The 20,929-nt window shown below is 40.5% G+C and overlaps 1 protein-coding gene across 2 annotated transcripts in view; it reads left to right on the forward strand.

Moving 5' to 3' along the window:
* The window catches only part of RALBP1 (ralA binding protein 1), a 32,785-nt gene extending 12,978 nt beyond the window's left edge, over nucleotides 1-19,807 (forward strand). For both annotated transcript variants that reach the window (XM_054285182.1, XM_054285183.1), the window contains exons 2-10: nucleotides 3,574-3,867; nucleotides 10,971-11,429; nucleotides 13,212-13,561; nucleotides 14,982-15,143; nucleotides 15,603-15,734; nucleotides 16,231-16,338; nucleotides 17,100-17,221; nucleotides 17,639-17,762; nucleotides 17,998-19,807. In XM_054285182.1, coding sequence (XP_054141157.1) covers nucleotides 3,624-3,867; nucleotides 10,971-11,429; nucleotides 13,212-13,561; nucleotides 14,982-15,143; nucleotides 15,603-15,734; nucleotides 16,231-16,338; nucleotides 17,100-17,221; nucleotides 17,639-17,762; nucleotides 17,998-18,261 — 1,965 coding nt within the window. In that variant the 5' untranslated portion in view covers nucleotides 3,574-3,623 and the 3' untranslated portion in view covers nucleotides 18,262-19,807. The remainder of the gene's footprint in view (nucleotides 1-3,573; nucleotides 3,868-10,970; nucleotides 11,430-13,211; nucleotides 13,562-14,981; nucleotides 15,144-15,602; nucleotides 15,735-16,230; nucleotides 16,339-17,099; nucleotides 17,222-17,638; nucleotides 17,763-17,997) is intronic.
* The last annotated feature ends 1,122 nt before the right edge of the window (nucleotides 19,808-20,929 follow it).

Below are 20,929 nucleotides of genomic sequence, written 5' to 3' on the forward strand. Positions count from 1 at the left end.
TGTGGTGATGAGTGAGGGACTGCTGTGCTCTCTGTCTTGCTTTTGGATAATTATGGTGGAGCAGGTCCTGGTAGCTGAGTGAATGTCCTCACTCTGCCTCCATCCTTTGATTAGTGACTTCTTAGGACTATTTTCAGTGTAACACCCAGGTATTCAGAAGGTGTCTGTTTGTGGCAAAATGGAATGACCAGAGGACACCCACTGTGCTTCAGATGTGGTCTTGCATAATACTTGTTGCAGAAAAAATCCACATCCTTCATTCCACCCAGAAGCTTTACAAAATAACATCTGTGCATGCAATCACCTGCTCTAATTTGCTTCTGCTGTTGCAATTGGTACAAAGCACAAAGTCACAGTACAGACTCAGTGCAAAACAGAAATAATGGAGCCTTCTGTAGTGAATGAAAGAGCTGAATTTGGTCTTTCAGACTATGTTTCTTTTTAATGTGTTCATACCAACTTAGATGATACACTGTTAAAATGAGATCTATTAAAGCTGGCTGTCATGTCTCTCTGTCTTCCCTTTTTTATGTTTTTTTCCAAATCTCATCTTTACTTACTAAATATGCAGCTCAAACTGATTTTTTTGGGGAAAGAGTTTGGTTATTTTCAAAAATGAGACTTGAAAAACAACATTATTTTGCCTGTGCAGGCATCTTCCTTCCTTTCCCCGACCTACTTTCCTGTGCTTAGTCTGTGGTCTAGAAAGATGGTGATGGCATGATGAAGGAGATTTTGTGTTAGTGATGTACCTTCTTCCCATGTTTAAAGTCTCCTGTAATTTAGTCTTTCCTTGGGGGATGGAGGAGAGGTCACAATTCTGCCCATGTTCAGTGAAGGCTTCTATTTGACATTCAGTTATTCTGAAGGACTGACTCAGTGTTGAGCAGGAAGGTGGCTCAAGAAACTGCATTTTGGGAGTACTGAAAAAAGTAGCTAGGTCTGGGAAGGTGCCAGAACTGCGAGAAGCTCTCTGATCCTGTCATGTAGCAGCATTTGTGGCTCCTGTGGAAGGAGTCAAATTTCAAGTGAAGGAGAAGTGGTGGGAGTCAAGGAGCCTGCTGTTGGCAGGGAGGTAAGAAGGGACTTCTTGTGGTACTGGGGAGAGACTGAGAGCCAGTGGGAGAAGTGGGGACAAGGTGAAAAGATGAGCTAACAGAAAACAGCAGCAGAGAACATTCAGGAAGAAGTGGGGACTGGCAACTAATCTGGTAGAAGAAACAGAGGAAGAAGGGAGAGAATTTTATCTGCAAGGAAGTGGTGTGCAGCAGGAAAGTAGGAACTGCCCAAATGAAAAACAAGATGAGGGGAAAGTTGGAAGCTGAACTTGAGTCACAGAGACCAAAGCAGATGAAGATCAGATTGTCTATGATACACTGAAGGTGAAACAGAGTGGTAAGTCAAGACGAGAGCTATGGGAGTTCTGACACTTGGTGGTAAAGAAATCAAAGTTTTAAGTTATAAATTCTAAGAAATAACTGAAATCTGAGGAGATGTAGCTGTGTGTGCGGTATGATAAAACAGAGGTGCCCAAAGACAGGGAGTGCACTCCTGTCATGGTGGTTCTGCCACTTCTCTGTTTTTCATTGCTAGTGCTTGTTGAGCTTTTCCACAGGCCAGCTCAGCAGCAGAAGCCTGTTGGAACAGCTAGGAACTTGAATCATCTCACAGAGAGAAAACTGCTGCAATTGGAGGCAGGGGAGAGTTAATGGGGGAGTAGTGTGACCTTCCTCATGTGGCAGCAGTGAGTTATTGAATCCCCTGACACAGGAGATCTGCCCAGGTGAAGAGAAGCAGTTTGAGGGGTGGGACCTGCTGCAGAGGAGAGGCAGGACTGAAGCAGTAACAGATTGGGAAGAAAAAGTCTGAGAGGGAGAAACTGGCAGAAGAGCAAGCCTGTTAGAAATGTTCCTGCTCAAAATGCCTAGAAGGTCCATGGTTTTTTCAGTCTTTTATTGTCAGAAGAAAATGGTAAAAGCCAAAGGAAATGTAAAGATTTATATGGCAGTAGAACATTAGCATCCATTAGTAAAGTGGAAGAGGTTTTTTCAGTAAGCTTAAAAGCTCTCTTCTGCTGATAGGTCTTGATATAATTTGAGCATCATAAAATTTCTCCCTTATGTAAAGGCCTAGGCAATGTTACATATAGGAAAGTAATGCTTTCTTGAAGCTGTAAAATAAAAAAATAAGAAACATAAGTACTGTCTTAATTTATTGCATTTGCAAGTACACCCCAGTGTCTTAATTTTTAGCCAGTGCCTCTGCTTTAGCTAGAATAAGGAATGAACAGTATTAAATAAAGATTTCATTAATATTTTCCCATCTTTATTCTGTGTCTTACTGTGCCCTATTCAAATTCTGATCTGAGTAACTGGCAATTTCCATAAGCACTGTGAGTGATCTCCTGTAGGGAGATACTGTTGCATACACACTCTAAAACTTCACTCTGATCTGCATACAGAGAGCTGAAAGATGAGAATAAAAAAAAAATTAAAATTCCAACCCCAAAAAAGTGAACAAATCACCCTCTCCAAAACCCACTTAGCTAGACTGATCTATAATTGTTAATGGGGCAGAATTAACATGGGCAGAATACAACAGCATGTCGTATTTTTTCTGTATGCTACCAATCTGTAAATACAAGCCCTGGAATTGAGTGATACTGCTGAAGAGTGTTGTGGGATGTGTCCTTTGTGACCATTTAGACACAAGGGGCCAAATCCAGCCAAGTGGACTCCAGAGATGCGGTGTCCCATACAGGATATCCATTCTGTGGAATTTCTGAAATTTATCTGTACTAGGAGGAGATTTTGCTTATGTGTTCCACTGCTGAGAATTTATGCATTGGCTTCCTTTAGCAATTTTTGTATAAACTTTTATTTGGCCATAGCTCCCAAGCAAACAATGTACCAGCATCTGGATGCAGATAACCTGATCCAGCCTGTTCAGAGGGGAAATTGTTGTATACCAGTAAAGCATAATCATTATTTTTTTACCTTCTTTAATTTGCAGCAGCATAATTAAAAGATGGATTTGCTTTAGCTGTATTTATTTTATTTTCCCCCTTATTGCAACAGGCTAGGTGAGTTCTTATTTGCATCTATAAAATATGCTTGGGAAAGAAGAAAATGATTTTTGCCTTAAGGGCAGTGCTCACAAACACTCTGAGCTTCCAGGCAAATCTATTTGATGTCCAAAAAAGTTAAAGTTAGGAAACTAATTTGTAGTAAATACTACCAATCAGTATGCAAGCTGCCTATGAATTTTGTAAGAATTATTTCAATATATTCAGTTAAAATATTCAGATACTTAATATATATGTTTTATGGATCATAGAGTAGAAATGGCTAAAATGGCAGATCTCATGTTAATGTGGCTCAGGAGTTAATGCACAAATTCTGCAAACACTGAGCTGAAGACCTGATGTTGTGTTACTCTGTCTTGGCAGCAGTTGGAACTCTCGTTGTAGAAGGTATTGCTGTTTATGATTTCAGGGTAAAGCTCTAAACCAAGTGTTCTGAAACCCATTGCTTAAAATTGTGTGGGTTCTCTTTTTGTTTTCTTCTGCTGCAGGTGTGATGGACAGGTAGCAGAAGATTTCACTGTGCTATCTGGGTATCAGGATGACCGAGTGCTTCCTGCCTCCCACGAGCAGCCCCAGTGAACACCGGCGGGTAGAGCACGGCGGGGGACTCGCTCGTACTCCCAGCTCTGAAGAGATCAGTCCCACAAAATTCCCCGGCTTGTACCGCACCGGGGAGCCCTCGCCGCCTCACGACAGCTTGCATGAGCCTCCAGATATAGTGTCTGATGATGAAAAGGAGCATGGGAAGAAGAAAGGAAAATTTAAGAAAAAAGAAAAAAGAAGTGAGTAGACAACTTCTCTTTTTAATTCAATGCTTTCAAGTTCTCTTTCCTTTTTTTCTCTCTCAAAATTGCTAAGTATTCCCAGTGGGTTCTTTTTAAATGTGTTTCAGTGTGGAGGAAGTTAATTTAGTTTGCTACAAGCAGACTTTGTGGAGCACCTGTTTCTCTTGCAAAAAAACTCCACACCTTCATTTTCTTCTGTTGTGCGATACAGGTGCCAAGCATGTGCCCAGAATTGCTAATAAATGCATTTATCCAAAACCTTTCATGATGCATTGGTAAATTCTGGCATGGAGTGGTTCTTCACGTTCTAAGTGGAGGTTTTCAAATGTGTTTCCAAATATATCCATTTTTAATCATAGCTGAGGCGCCAGCTAGAATAAAAGTGTATGTCTGATCTGAATTGTACACTTGTGCATTTGGAAGAAGCAGTTTCAACAACTGTAGCCCTTTTCCCATGTGTCTGCCTTCTTCTGTGTTTGCCTTATTCAGTGTACCATCCCACGTTTTCATGTGCACACTGCACCATTATTCCAGCAGTCATAAAATCTCTGTTGTTTTTTTTCTCTAGCTTCTCAGTTTAGTCTGATCATGCAGTTTCCTCCAGCAGTGCCAAAGTATTATTGCAGAGGTCAAAAATGTGGAAACCAACACTGAGATCTGAATTTTCCAGAACTCACTGAGCAAAGGTTAGGAGAAGGTAAAGCTTTGACTACAGAATTCTTTGTCAGTGTATCAGTATCCAGAGTGGAAATTTCTTAAATGCTTACCCATCCTCCAAAACAACAGAACTATTACTTCCCACCTTTAGATTTGAGCAGAAAATTTTCAAAACATGAAATAGTTTTTATTCAAGAAAGTTTTTCTACATATTCTGAAAGAACAAAGCACTTGGAAATACTAAGCTGATACTGAGCACTCTCAATACCAGAATGACACTTCCTGTCTCTGAAACCTAAATACCACAGCCCAAGTGCTAGTACTTTGTGATATTTGTTTTAGCAAAATCTCAAATGTCTGAATTTCTGATACAGTGTATCCTGCTGATTCTTACATGTGGAATTTGGAAGATCAGAAACAGTGAGACAGTGTTCTGTTAGAATTAATATGGGGACTGTTTGTAATATGCATGCACATATTTAAATAATCACTCCTTAAGAATCTGCTGTCACTGCACTGCTTTTAATCAAACCAGTTTCCTGGAATGCAGGAATTGTTTCTACCACAGTTAAGAAGGGCTATGGCTGTTTTAACTAAAAACTGTTTGCCTAAGGAATACTGTGACTCAAAGATGCATCCTCAACAGTTGAAATTCTTACAGGTTTTTAGAAGTGATTCGTTAGTGATTTTCTGTAATGTAAACCATATTGACCTAATACAGATTACTGGATTGGCATTGAAAATTTGGTATTGATTGGATAGGTCTAAATTCAGGCTATCAGTAGTTCCTTTTTTACTGTCCAGCTTTCTGTTAGAGCTCTGTATTGCACACCTCTAAATCTGGAACGGGTAGATGCCAACATTTTTCATCGTATGGATTTCTTTGTATGGAATTCAGGATGTCTCATGGTGATAGTGTAGCTGTAGTCTGTTGTTTAGGAGGAGAAATGCTGCTTCAGCAAATTCACACGGGGCTGTGCACATTGGCACTGCAACTGTTTTTTTCCACAAGAGATTGCAACACATTTTATAGCGGATTCTCTGTTACTTAAAAGAACCTTTAAAGGTATGAAAAAGTCCTCAAAGAACACAAAAATGTAAAAAATGGGAGGAACAAAATAATATCTTGCAGCACTAATGTGAAGGGCATTCAGCATTTCTTGGCCCTAATATATGTCTGTCATATAATTGCCAGTCAGATAGAAGAGTAATTTACATACCACGCTTTCAGTACATCTCATACGCTCAAAAAATAATCAATATTGTAAATATACCCTCAACATAGACTTTACCTGTCTAAATTGCAAGTGTACTGTACAGTTGCTTATCATGGTAGATTTTAAGATTTTTCCTTCCAGATTTGGCCTTTGTTATTCCTCCCATCCTTTCGATTCTTCATTCTATTTCACCTTTTTAATTTTGTTGTATGTCTTCAGTTTGTTTCTTTTCATTTTTTCTGGCTACCTGCTTTGGTTTTGAGTAGTGCACAACCTGCCATGATGATGCTGTTTGGGATATAAACAAATATAACTGAATGTGTCAGTGAAAAAAAGACAAGTGAACATTACATTATGACAGAGTGAGTGTTTATTGAACTTGCAATATTAGTGAATTAATGGCAAAGTCATTCTAACACCTGGAACTCTATCTAAGTTTAATCCCACAAAATCTTGAGCTATTTTGATGATACTCTAAATGTAAACTTCAGAAGTGCTTGAAGAGCAGCAGGGAAGGTTAAATACCCCAAAGTTACTCAGTTTGGTTTTTCAGGTAAATAATTTCTGCAAGAGTAATGTATTCTTAGTTTCATTATTATCACCTATATAAAAAAGCATTTTTGTGTGCTAGCAAAATATCCCTTTCCATATTTTTGTATATAGATATAGTTATTTAATGATTTGATTTTTTCATGTTAGTGTCAGTAACCTAATGATACACAGCAATTATTCTGGGAGAAAAGTGCTAAAATGTTTTGGACGTAATAGAAAATTCAATTTAATATTGTTTTTTATGTGGAATATTGGCTACTGGAAAAATGTTTCAGCCACTAATTTTTATTCTCCCCTCTCTTTTGATAGACTGGGTGTTGGTTGGCTGTAGAGTGAGTTAGATTAGGAGACTTACTAAGGATTAAAAGGAATTTTCTTTTTACTGGCATAGTTTTAAATCACAGCTGTTCCCTGACTCAAACAGAACTTGTCCTGTGACAGCAGGAGAGCAAAAATGGATCTGTGTTAAGCAGCAATGGATTATGTGAAACAGCAACCACTGTAATTGATTTTTGAAAATGTTTAACCACCTGTCACTAATCACATGTTGATAAAGCCATAAAATATGCAGTTTCTTGCAGAAGAAAAATGTTATGGTAAAATACCTCTGAAGAAGCTCTTCTTCCCATTAGGATTTCTGTAGATAAAGAGTCTGTATGGAGTAGATCTTACTCTGCTTATTCATTTTACTTCTGAAGATTGATGCTGATGGGCAGAATGCGTTCAATATACAGCTAGGATTTTTTTTTGTTTACAAGAATCTGGATTTTCTTTGTACAATTCCAAGAAAATGGAGAATTATTAGAATTGTACTAAACTATCACGTGAAAGGTTAGTAGGATCATCGATATGAACTCTTCTGACAATTTCAGGGAATATTTTTGAAAGACAGATCCTTGATGTGTTGGACAGGGCTCCTCTGTGTTCCTTTGGAATGTAGATGAAGACTGAAACCAAACCACTGCTATTGCAAACAAAACATTTTTACTGTCCAATGTGTGGAGAAGCTCTGGATACAGTTTTCAGATCTACAGACTAAAAGGTTATTAGAATTTTCTACACCTGATAAAGATTAGAGGCTCTTCATATCAGGATTTATCTTTGGGATAAATAGGGTGTATTGCTGCATCCTGTTCTGCTGACAAATCACTGTATATTTCTATGTACCACTGTGTGTTTATCTAGCAAAGCACCATTTGCAGATAGTTTAAAGGTCTGCCTTTCAATGCCAGTGATTATTTTAAATCAAAATAAGGTAAGACAGATTTCTTATTTCAGCTTCATTTGCTCTGTTGGCATGATGCTGCAGAGTAATTTGCATGCAGAATTTGTTTGGGAGTGCTGTGCTGACATCAGTGAATCAAGTGAATATTAGAGACAAACTGATCTAATTGAAAGTTGGATAGTGAGTGTTGGTAGTGTCTGTAAGGTAGAAGATTCTGTTGATAATAAAAATGCATCTTGTGGGCAAGGAGAAGAAGTAGAAGCCATCTATTCAAGCTCATTGTGCATTTGTGTGTCTTAGTTTTACTTAGAAATGCTGTACAATCTGATGACAGTCTCTCTGGCAAACTGACATTAGGTAACTCATGCTTGCACTGCACTTCAGTCATATTTGACCTACTAATTCTTTCATATGTAAAAGCCATCCATGTTTTCTTTCAATTAATTAATTACATATGCTGCAGATTTCCCTGGGGAGCCAAATCAGCTGTAGAGTTGTAATTTACTTTAAAAAACCCATCAGAGACCCAGTGTATAAAATGTCTCTTGCAGTAGGTTTGATAAGTGGTAGTTCTGAATAATGCCACCCTTGGAGTTAACAATAAATACTACAGCATGACTTTAGTGCTTTGTTATGAGAACACAGAAGTATTCCCAAGTATGCAGACTGATAGAGACACTGAACTTGTTGCATGACAAAGATTATAAGCCTGTAAACTAGATTTTTAAAGAGTAACACTGGATTATTTGGATTGTTATTATTTTTATTATTATTATTATTAGGTTTTTTATAATTCTCAGTAAGATAAGGGAACTTCAAGCATTGCATTACATGTAATGTAATGAAGCATTGCATTTAAAATAACTGCAATGAAGGCACACTCATGGAAGGAAGGTCTAACAAAAGGAACTGGCAGATTGTGCTGTGTCATTGTGCTGGTGAAATTGGAGTATTTATTACATCTCATATAGATGGAGGAAAATGTCAGTGGCATAGAGCAGAGTGATGGGAAAATGGGGACTATTAGTACTGGAAGTCTTGAGGAAACAGTAGACAGAAATACTAGTTTACTATACCCTGGGTAATGCTCTTTCCATATTTAAAATTACCTGATTTTTCAAGCACTTTTGGTAATTTTTAACTTTAGTTGTTTATATTTCAATATATTGTATCACTGGTGAAAGGTACAGCAATTTTATAACCACAAGTATAGTAAAGAAAATCAGGCTGTTCTTGAGAAACATGCAGATCCTCTCTTGGGATATTCTGTGGGAATCTGTATTAGTTTATGTTCCTAAACTTTGTTGACTTATGTTACTGAGACAAATTTTAAAAGGCTGGGTTTGTATTTAACTTGTACCTTCATGTCTTCTCATGAATTCAAGAAATACCAGTTTCAGTAATGTTCTCTTGCTGGTGTTACATTACCACAGACCTAGGAAGGCGCTGGGGTTGTGTTGCAGAGTGCAATGTTGGGATGTGTGAGCAGTGCTCTGCTGGTGGTACCAACCTCCCAGGCTGTGTTCCAGTGCTGGCACTTGCTGGTGTGCCTGTGGGAACCCCACGCTGTGTGACTGGGAGCTGTCACAGCTCCCCAGGAGGAAACACTGAGGGCAGATTGTCCTGGGCTCTCTCTGGGAGACACCTGGCTCTCTCTTTGGAAATTACATCTCTGAAGTTCATCTGGAACCTTGGTGCCAGCCCCATCTCATTCTCATAAAACACAGTGAAGATGGGTGCTCCTACTTTGTCCTGTAGCTGGTGGATCCACAGTTGTTTCTGTACCAGAGTGAGATTTGAATCCTTGCCCATGTCTGGATTTAGTTTACAAAAACCAGTAAGTGACATAGTCAGTAAGCAGGGAGGAGAAGACCTGGCTGCTGGTTGGCCTTCAGTTAATGTTTGCATTTTTATGTTAAATTCCCCTTCGACAGGAACAGTTCTACAGTCTTTTTCAGTCTTTTGGGAAAGTGTGTGTTTGGTAGTCCTAGGGAAGAGTATCAGCTGCAAAGACTGAGCTGATTCAACAATTGCAATTATCTTATGGTAGTTCTGTGCTTCAATACATTTCTTATATTTGTTTGACTATTACAAGCTATCTTCCACAGAGCAGTCAAGGAGGCTTCAAAATAAAGACAGTTCTTTTATATGCTGAAAAAATGCTGAGAGACTCTGCAGTCTGGTATAGTTCAGAATTGGAAGGAGGACAGACCAAATGCCCCCTGGTTCTTCTGCAGATATTCCACTTGGAAAAAGTTCAGCTATAGCCTTGTGCGTGATATGCTTGGATAGGGTAATTTTCCTCTGCCCAAAACTATTCAGGCAGCAGGAGCACTTGGCTGTCAGTGCTGCCTCACTCGAGCAGAGGCTCTGCCTGTGGGTAGTAGAAGAGCCTCAAAGGGCTCCTAATGGGGGCTTGCTGCCCACTGCCTTGGGGGACCTGGCTGGTGCAGATGGCGTGTCCAATGTCACCTTTGTTGACCAGGTTTCAGGCTTACTTTTCTTATATGGGGTACTGGGTATGTAAAATTAGAATTAGTGGACTTGAAAGTTGTGTTGGATTGCATGTTGCTGAGTTTGTTTGTGGGTTGGTTCTTTTTGTTGCTATGTTTGTTGAGGTTTTTTTGTAATCCACCTTTAAAGACTCCTGTGTTCTTGCCTGAAGGTGAGGCAGGGCCAGCTGCAGAGGCGTAGCAACTTAAAAGCACCTGGTGCATGTTTTAGACAGCACTTGGATGTTTGCTGCTGGAGTGGTGTGCTCAGCCCAGGGACTTGTTTGAATCTCTCCCATGTTCTTTTTAAGGCAAATCTGCACTTTCATGGGCAGGTATTGTTCTAGCGTTACTGGAATTGTGTTATTCATCTAGTAAAAAGTAAGTGTTAGTGTTTTTTTGGTTTATGTTTGGGGTGGGGTCTTTTGTATTTTATTTGAGGCTGAAACTTTATTAACTTCATACTTGTCTTTAAATTCATAATATTTTGGAAAAGGATTGGGACTTTAAGTGGCTGGAGTTTAGTTTGTTGTTAATTGAAATTTGTTAGATTTCTATGCAGTAGACGATCCTTAACAGCAACTCTTATACTGTTGATTGCAGGAACATAGAGAAGTTGCCAGACAGTTGTTTTTATTTTGCATTTCCTTGACTATTAGATGGGAATCTAGCCCATAAGATGGACATAGCCATTATGAGTAAGTATATAAAGTATTCATTGTTTAGATCGTTCAGGAGCTCTGTGGCTTATCTTTGATGTAATTATACAACTTGATTTAATCCTTATCCACTCAAGTGTGTCACTAAAGAAAACCTTCCGAGGAGTCAGACGGGCACTGTTTTTTAATTCATGTTGCTTCTTCCCTCTCCTCTTTACGTGCAACTTCTTGTTGTTGCTGTCTGGAAAGTAAACAGACTGACAGCTGTCCCCTTCCCTTGTCCTGCTTTGCCCAACAGCGGAAGGCTACGCTGCGTTTCAAGAGGACAGTTCCGGTGACGAAGCTGAAAGTCCTTCCAAGTTGAAGCGCTCCAAGGGAATACACGTCTTCAAGAAACCCAGCTTTTCCAAAAAGAAGGAGAAGGATTTTAAAATAAAAGAGAAACCCAAAGATGAAAAACACAAGGAAGAAAAACATAAGGAAGACAAACACAAAGAGAAAAAGTCAAAAGACTTAACTGCAGCAGATGTTGTAAAACAGTGGAAAGAGAAGAAGAAAAAGAAAAAGCCAATTCAAGAGACAGAGATACCTCAAGTGGATGTTCCAAGTCACAGACCCGTGTTTGGCATTCCTTTGTCTGACGCAGTAGACAGGACCATGATGTACGATGGCATCCGCCTGCCAGCAGTTTTCCGTGAATGTATAGATTACGTGGAGAAGTATGGCATGAAATGTGAAGGCATCTACAGAGTTTCAGGTACTCTGGGCACACTGACATGCAGGTTCCTAAGGTCTTCACTTGTGAATTTCTTATTATTTTATAATAAGATACACTGTTCATAGTTCCATTAATTATCCAGAAGGTAATCAGATAGCCAAACTTAAGCAAACTTGTAGGTCTGAAGTACCAGAAAAAATTGGTAATCTGGTGGTACTACTTAATGGCAGTAAAAACACACCTGTTTTGGCCTTTTGTCGTGGAATGGTAGCAAGGAATAAAATGTATTAGGATGGCCAACTTGTACTCTTTCTTCTGCTTTAGAAATACAGTGGTAGCTGATTGCAAAAGCAAAGATGAGCTATAACCATTTCATTGATTATGCTTCCCACTAAGTTGCTTTATCCAGTTACTCCCATTGAATATTTTTTTCTTGAAAACTTCTTTTCTTTCAGCAAATTTGCTAATACGCAGAAAATGCAAGTTTCACTAAGGTTAGCAACAGCAGCTAATTAACTGTGGTAGTTGTGTAACACCAGCTTACATAAGTGAAACCTCAGTTTAAGTCATGTTAGACAAAACAGTCCCTTTATTTGTGAGCTGCACCAGAAATGCAGCTCCTGTAAGTACTTCTGTGGCTACATTGGAGGGGACAAGAACAAGCAAGGAAAGGAATTTTAGGAAAAGCATTTTGAATCAAGTTACCCATCGCTGTAGACCAGTAATGAAATTATTTTAAAGGCTTCATTAGCTATCTTCTTGCTGTCCATCTGCTTGGTGTTTGGTGGGCATGCAGAAATACTGCAGCTACTAAGCAGTAGCTTAGTCCTGCCTAGTGACACATTTTGGTTCCTTGGTTTTTTACTCACAATGTGTTGGGAGTTTTCACAGGTGTGTTTTCCTTAATTTCTGCTGCGTCCTTTGTACGTGTTCTCCAGTGCAACAGCTCCCTCTTGTGCGTGTAGGATTGTTTAATTTGAGAGCTCAGAGAGAGCATTGCCATACCCTAGTGGCCTGCAGCTGTTGTGGTGGCTCATTTTGGCCATGAAACTGAGCATGTTTTCCTGGCATTTTCCAGGGGCTGAATGTGCCCAGTTGTGCTCATTGAGTATGAGCCAAGCCAGGGCTGTGCACCAAACTGGTGTAACCCAAGTGGGTGTTTCAGCTGCAAGAATGAAATTTCCCCAAGCTTAGGAAGATTGGAATGTCGCTGAGTTTATACAAACACCTTGTAGAAAATCTTGGCTGGGTTGAGTAATTGTGAACACACTTTTAATCATGTGGTGCCTCAGATCAAGGATCCTGTGTGAGATTCCTCTGCTGAGGAGGGCCAGCTGGAAATCTGGAAACTAAAAAGTGTGGGGTTTGTTTTGACAAAGGAAAGCTGTTCTAGGCAGAGCTCGTTGCACAGCATCTGAACTAAAAACATATTTGCTGCCTAGGTTAGGGATGGGTAATTGAACAGCCAGAAAGAAGCTTAATGCAAATGCACAATTGATCTCGAGTTCCCCAGCCTTTCCTCACCCTATTTTATGTTCCTTGATGAAAGGGAATGCTGGCACCAGTTCTGATTCAGAGCTCTGTCAGTGCTTTGGTTTTGCTTCATAGGACTAGTCAGTGCTTTTAGAACTAGTGACCATGTAATTTTGAGTCACGATTTTCACTTTGTTACATGTGCATAGCTTTTAAAAGGTCCTTCTCAATTATCTGAAATTGTAAGGAGAGGTCAAATAAAGGCATCTCCAAAAACAAAAGTTTACATATAACTGTTAGACATTTACAGTCAAATTTTCTCTTAATTCTTGATCTGACTATTTTAAGGAATAAAATCAAAAGTAGACGAGCTGAAGGCAGCCTATGATCGCGAGGAATCTCCAAACCTGGAGGAATATGAGCCCAACACAGTCGCCAGCTTGCTCAAACAGTACCTGCGGGAACTGCCCGAAAACCTGCTTACCAAAGAGCTCATGCCCCGCTTTGAGGATGCTTGTGGAAAGAGCACAGAAGCTGAGAAAGTTCAGGAGTGCCAGAAGCTGCTCAAAGAGCTGCCAGAGTGTAACCATCTCCTGATTTCATGGCTGATTGTGCATATGGACCATGTTATTGCAAAGGAACTAGAAACAAAAATGAACATCCAGAATATTTCTATAGTGCTCAGCCCTACTGTTCAGGTATGTGCTCCACACTGCAAGGCTTAGAGAGGAACTGCAGCCCAAGAAAGATTTCTTTGTAGGAATTCTTTTGCAGGTGGGAATTGGGTATTGTCTGATACAGTTTAGCTAATTTATAGCTCCTCTTTATGCCTCAGGAACCCAAAATGCTGGGAAAAGGGGAACAAAAGTCTTTCTGCATGTGGGCTTGCATACTGTGGGTCTGATATTTGGGTTATTATCAAAATATTACAAAGACTGCTGTCTTTCAATTATGTCATGAGGAGAAGGCATTTAATGTTGATTTGGTTCAATTATTCATACGGATACACAATTTCTGTGGGGTTTTGATTCAGCGATAGTTTAGTTAAGATATTGTTGCTTAATTTTAATATCAAGCTAATGAACCCTGTCCTGCACATAGATCTTCCTGGTGCAGTAGTGACTTAGGTGAAATGGCTTTGGTGTCTGCAACCAAATGGCTGGGGAATAACAACTGACTTGGTTTTCCAGTAAGATGTTGTGGTTTCTGGATTGCTTGATTCCTTAATGGACATCTTGGAAATATTTAATTAAATACAGCTCAGAATTAGTCCTGTGCATGATGAAAACGTGGCATTACTGGGTGTGGATCTTCTAGAGCAAACCCCACAAGTTAGAAAAGCCTGACTTTATAATTAGAGTCCAGGTGGAAGCCCAGTAGCAGAAGGGCCAGCTGTTATTCCTGGCTTTTTTGCTGTGCCAGACACCTCTCTAGCTAGGAAAAGAAGTAACAATGAGGGTAAAACAATGCAGGCCCAATCATGTTTTGTTGGTAACTAGATCTTAGCAATTGAAGTGCAGGTAATGACACAACTCTTAACATTTGTTTCAGGATAGTTTTTTAAATGTCAGTGGAAGATAAAGTATCAAAATAAATATACTTGCTTCTGTCTAAGGTTAAAACAAGGAATATAGTGAAAGATACTTTCATACTACCTTTTCCTACTACATTAAGTCATCTGAGAGAGAAGCTGTAGAGAATACTTAAAGGTTGGGGGAAGAGAGAGAAGGTGTAGCCAGCCATCAGGTATAACACAGTAGGCTTGATGTTCCCTCTTACTATCTACCTTTATGTGAGCACAAAGAGATTTAATGCATTTCTACATCTATCAGTGATGGAAATAATTCTGGTAGGTTAAGAGATGTGAAGATGCTGAGTTTAGTATGAAAGTGTCTCAGATGCACAGGTAAGAGAAACAGTGAAGTGATCCCTTGAGGCCAACACTGCATTGTTGAAAGTAAAGATAGTTTTGAATCCAGATTTTAATCTCAAGAGAGACTGACATGATTGTGGCTCACAGAAAGGTTTACTAAAGGCTGCTGTTTCTGGAGGACACTGTGCTTTGTAGATAAAGATGATGTGAATAAATCATCTTAACCAATATCCTGTCCTTTTCAGATCAGCAACCGTGTCCTGTATGTGTTTTTTACACATGTTCAAGAGTTCTTTGGAAATGTGACCCTCAAGCAGGTGACAAAACCTCTTCGCTGGTCAAATATGGCAACAATGCCAGCACTTCCAGAAACACAAGAGAGCATCAAAGAAGAAATCAGGCGACAGGTTGGCAATTACTTGAGTGTTTTTCTGTTTATCTTTGCCCTGGCTTTTATACATTCAGCAGAAAATTCTCCTAAGTTTGTAACACGTGCTTTAAGTCCATCACAATTATCCTGTTGTTGAGACCACTGGGAAGAGCTTGATGATTTCCCTTCCTTTTTCATGTGTGGAAAGCTGTTATGGTCTTTGATGCTCATAGCTGTGTCACCCATGGAGTGCTTTGCTATGTACTTTGGCTGTGGGAGGAGGGTCAGGAGAGCCCATTGGGGACGGTGGTTTCTTTAGTACTGCTCTTCAGCTGGCTCTGGATCCATGCTGGGTTTGTGTTAACACTTGTTCTTGCACATGCCAAGGTTTGAAACCAGAACTCCCAGCCCATTGCCACAAAGCAAGAAAGATCTTCCTTCTCAATCTGCCCTGGTACAATATATTTAAAGACGATTTCTTTGGCAATCTTTCTAGGAGTTCCTTCTGAACTGTTTACACAGAGACTTGCAGGCAGGGATAAAAGACTTATCCAAAGAAGAGAGACTCTGGGAGGTGCAGAGAATCTTAACAGCTCTTAAAAGGAAACTAAGAGAAGCTAAGAGACAGGTGGGTAACTTTCCTGTTTATTGGCCAGACAGCTAAATCATGGATTCTAATCCATAACAGTGCAGAGACACCTAGTCAGATCAAAACACCTTTCAATCTTCTTTGCTGCAGATTTTCTCATTTTAACTTTATATGCCTGATGAGCAATTGTGTTTTCTGCTTAGCTGGCTCTCATAGGGACATGGTGATCTTCACAGCTGTTCACCAAAAATGTGTGTGTGATGAAAACCTTAGTGTTTGCTAGGGAACATGCTCATTGCATTGAGTCCTAGAGTATCAAGAGGAATTACTGGAGGACTTGAGGTTAACAAATCTAAGAAGTATTTTTTAAACTATTTTATGTCCCACAGATGGGACAGACCATGCTCAAAATTTGGAAGACAACAGTGATGTGGTTCTAAATTTGGAAAATAATGCATTCAAAAAAAAATTTTTTAGAGTAAATACACTGACCAGGGAAGCTGTCCCTTTAAATGTTGTTTTCTTTCTCTGGCAGGAGTGTGAAACAAAGATTGCACAAGAAATTGCTAGCCTTTCAAAGGAGGATGTCTCCAAAGAAGAAATGAATGAGAATGAAGAAGTTATAAATATTCTGCTTGCACAGGTAGCTGGCAGGCACTTACCTGTTTGCCTGGTAATGGTATTTTATATTTCAGATCTATTAAACACTCCTTTGTCCCTTCTGATGCAGAGGGGACATTGCAGGCTCAGAGGGGTCTCTGTGTCCATTAAAACCACAAGGCTTTGTTTTAATGGCCAGTGAAGCAAGGAAGGAATGCTGACTGCAGGAGTGAGCCCAGAGCTGAGGAGACTCTTGTTAACAGCAGAAAGGAGACACTGTGAAAGAAAAAAAGTGACCTTTGTTGTACATGTACATAGAAAGCAGCACTTCCCAGTGTAGCCAGGTTCAGTACTGTTAACTGCTTTCCTGCTGATCAGAGGAAATAAGGCAACTCTTTTGGCTTTTTTGCCTTCTGTTGCTTCCCCCAGTAGCTTTGAAAAGGAATATAAGGAGGAAAGTACAGAGGAGAGAAGATCAAAGACATGTAATTCAGTTTTTCTAGTTATTTTACTGATTGGCCAGAGCTTTCCCCTGTGATTTAAGGAAAGGCAGCCAAACATGCCAGGATTTGGTGTGTCATCTCCACAACTATTCAGTATAGTGATTATCTTGAGGATTTAGAACAGACATTGTTGGGTTTGAACTTTTTATTTGCTTTGAGGTCTTGATGGATCAAAGTTCAAAGAAGACATGCTAACCACTGCCACTGAAAGTATTTCAGAGAACAGCATCATCTCATACGTATTGTATGTTCCTGTAGGAAATAAAGTCAAGGCTTTAAGTGAACTAACTGATCATTGCAGGAGAATGAGATTTTAACAGAACAAGAAGAGCTGCTGGCCATGGAGCAGTTTCTGCGGAGACAGATCGCCTCCGAGAAGGAAGAAATAGATCGGCTCCGAGCAGAAATAGCTGAAATACAAAGGTAAGGGGACAGCTCACAGCAGAGCCCAGCCAGGACAGCATGCTGGGATTGAAAGTGCATAAATGCTTTGCTGAAAGAATACTCCAGACCACACTTTGAAGCTCACCCAGTGAACATCACAGTTGAAAGCCACTTGTTTTTATTGAAGTCTTGACAAATTTGAATCTTGCAGGATATTTTCTGTTGTTTTAACAATGGAATTATGATCAAAAGGAAACTTGACCCTGTGCACTAAAAGAATCCGCCTGTAAAATCACTGCTTTATTTTTTTTTATTAATCAAGCTTTGAAAGGGAAGTCTGATTTTGCTCTTTAAACCACTGGCAGATGATTGAGGGAATGAAAGTTAAGTCTCTAGTGTTGCCACAGTTCTGGCAGACTCAAGCGTTTAAAGTGGAATTTGCCCTTGCTCTTTCAGTCGCCAGCAGCACGGCCGCAGCGAAACCGAGGAATACTCTTCCGAGAGTGAAAGTGAGAGTGAAGACGAGGAGGAGCTGCAGGTCATCCTGGAGGATCTGCAGAGACAGAACGAGGAACTGGAGGTAGGATTTGGTTCTCAGCATTCACTGGCTCTCTCCTGTGGTGGTGATGTGATTGCACAGGTGCAAACTGGTTGTGTGCATCAGTTTTGCCCAGGCTTGTGACCCACACGCAGCTTTTAAATCACTGCTGTGTGCGAGTCCCTGTTGCTGCCCGGGCCAGCAGTGCTAAACACCCCTGAGCTACAGCACAGGAACATATTGTCGTTCCCTGACGTTTGTTTCCCTTCCTCAAAAGATCAAGAACAACCACCTGAACCAAGCGATTCACGAGGAGCGCGAGGCCATCATCGAGCTGCGGGTGCAGCTCCGCCTGCTGCAGCGCGCAAAATCCGAGCAGCAGGGCCAGGAGGAAGAGGAGCCGGAAAAGCGCGGGGGCGTTTCCCAGCAGCAGAGAGACACTGTCCTGGAGACAAAAGCAGCCAAAGAGCAGCCAAAAGCAAGCAAGGAGCAGCAAGTCAAGCCATCCCCAAGTAAAGACAGGAAAGAAACTCCCATTTGATCCGGCTCCTTGGCTATGCACGAAATCAACTGAACTGTGCAAATTACTGTAATTTGAGTCAAACTGCACAAATTATTGGTGGCTGTGTACATTCTGTAAAGAAACTTTTCTTTTAAGCCCTGGAGACTTTTGTCTCTAATACTTGTGGCTTCTACTCATCAGACTCAGGTGAGTTTGGAGAGGCCAGAAGAGTTTTCCAGTTAGTATCAGATTATTTTAAGACTGGTTTCCTTCAGGTGATTCAAAATAATTCAGTAACAGTTTTATTTCAAACCAAAATCATTATTTACATTCACTGGAGCAGAATTGGAAGATCTCCTTTTCAGTAAAACAAAACCCACCCACACTTACTAATGATTTGCCTTGTGGATCTGTTCATCCTCATTCACCATTATCTCTGCTTATTAACCTAGTCACTTCTTGCTTGTGCCTTTGATACCTTTCTGATGCAGATTATATACAAGGGAGCTTTAAATTTATTCTGGGTTGGCTGAAACGGTGGGAGACTGTGGGGTATCATGTTTACCTAACATGCCCTTAAGCTTCATTTCTGTTCTGAGATGTACTGAATAAGTGTAAAAACTTGAGAGATGTTATTTATGTCCCCGAATGGTGGAAATGTCCGTGTCCTTTAGCGGTGTAGGTGACTCACTGACTCATCATTAACCACCCTCATCACTCCTGTTTGAGACAGGCCCTGCTCACACTGCTGCCGTGTAGCCAAGCCTTTGTCTTCATCCATTTTAAATGTTTCCATCTCTTGGAAAAAGCCACTGCTTGTAGGCAGGGATGGGAGCGGTCGTGTCTTTGGGACGTATCTGCCTGACCAAGCAATACAGCATTGCCCCTGCACAAATGCCAGGCACTTGGGATTGCAAAGGAGCCCGCAGAGCCACGCCAACGGGAGGCACCGGGGGTTCAGCAATAGCCTCCTTTTGTTGGTGTTTAACAAACCAACCACCCCTCCCTGGGACTTGGTTTGGGTTTGGCTGTTTTTAATGCTTCTGCCCTTCAAAATCCTCCACCCACACTGGCATTTAAGGGCCCTTTAATGTTTTGGATACGCTCATTGGACTCAGCCCTCAATCCATAGATAGACAGAAACTCCACAGAGTGCATATAGGCTATCTTATTTTTTAATCTGGATATTTATTTTCAGCACCTGTTGGCTGTGGTTTTATTCTTTATCTATTGCACTGTTGTGAATCATTGGCCATGATTTGATTTTTGTACAAATAATGCTTTGATATGTTATAGGAAAAAACAGCATAGTATTTTTTTAAAATTTGGAAAAAAGTTTATAAACACAGAAAATGTGATCAGATTACAAATGTAAACTAAAGCATTCTCCCTTGCCTTCGTTACATACATTTTATATTTGCTGGCAATATTTAAACTTTTTGTTTGTTTGTTTAATTCACACTAATTCCTATTGAATTGTCATGGATTTTTCTAATGTTCTTCAGACAAATCTCTTAATATTGGTTAACTTTTATTTTGTTAGGATTGTATTTATCAAGCAAATAAATTCAACAGCCATTTGAAAGTAGTTTCTCCTTCATCTACTTCATAATGCAGATCACAGTTACTCTTCTCAGTGGGTGCCTGCAGCTGAGAATTTTCTATGAAAAATTACTCAAAGTAAGGCCTGAAACAGGTGGAGCTGTTGCCCCTGCAGCAGCACAGCTCCTGTAAGCAGAAACTTGGTGTCAAACACCTGAGAGATGTCTGACACAGGTGAGGCTGGGGCTGTGCTCCTGCTCCTCCCCTGCCGAGGGCCCTGGCTGCCCCAGGCACGGAAGCAGCTTCCTCACCCCACTGCCTGCAGTGAAAAGGCCACAGAGCAGCAGCCATTGCAAAGGCTGCACGTGGCAGCTGTGAACCATTAGCCAAAAAAAGGCAAAGCTGATTTCAAATAAAGTGGAAAGTAACTACAGCACAATAATCTGAGTGTGCTGTTCAGATCACATTATAAACTTCTCAATCCCAAGGGCCACAGAAAAATACCTGAGCAGCCTGGGCACCCGCGTGAAGCACATCCATGTCCTAAAGGACCAGGTTATATAAATCAAAGTGTCATTTGAGCTGACTTAAAATGAGCCTCTTTGTAACACCTCAGAGCCTGTGTGTGCCAAGTGCAGCAGCAGCATCTCTGTCAAACCCTTTGGACAAAATACCAGACTGATTTACATTTACTGAAAAGAGGCAGGAACAGGCTCACAACATTATTCCCACTGTTCTGGACTTAACATTTCTGAGTGATTGGCCCTTGGCTTCCTTCTTAAAATCTGAGCACTTCCACTGGAGGTGGCCCAGGTGATGGGATGGGTGACAATGACACACCTGGCTTCTTCTGACACTCCCTTCCAACAGAGGCCCGGAACAGATCGGTCACATCCGACAGTCAGAAGCCCAAGGGATCAGGAAGCACCATATCAACAAATCATTGGATTCCTGTGCCAGTGAGGCAGGACACAAAGAGGGGGGTTGCCCACAGGTTACTGAAATCACAACAGCTTTTATACCCATTGAAGTACTGCAGCTGTACTTGGAACAGCCTCACACATCTGGCACACCAAGCAGGATTTTTCCCTCCCTCTTTTTACTGAAAAGCAGCAGCCTGAAGTGAACTGGTATTGTCTGAACAGCTAAAAAGAACTGGGGTTGT

The sequence above is a fragment of the Melozone crissalis genome, unplaced genomic scaffold, assembly GCF_028551555.1.
Source record: "Melozone crissalis strain CALT ecotype California unplaced genomic scaffold, PUWL_Pcris_2 ptg000042l_1, whole genome shotgun sequence".
Taxonomy (NCBI): domain Eukaryota; kingdom Metazoa; phylum Chordata; class Aves; order Passeriformes; family Passerellidae; genus Melozone; species Melozone crissalis.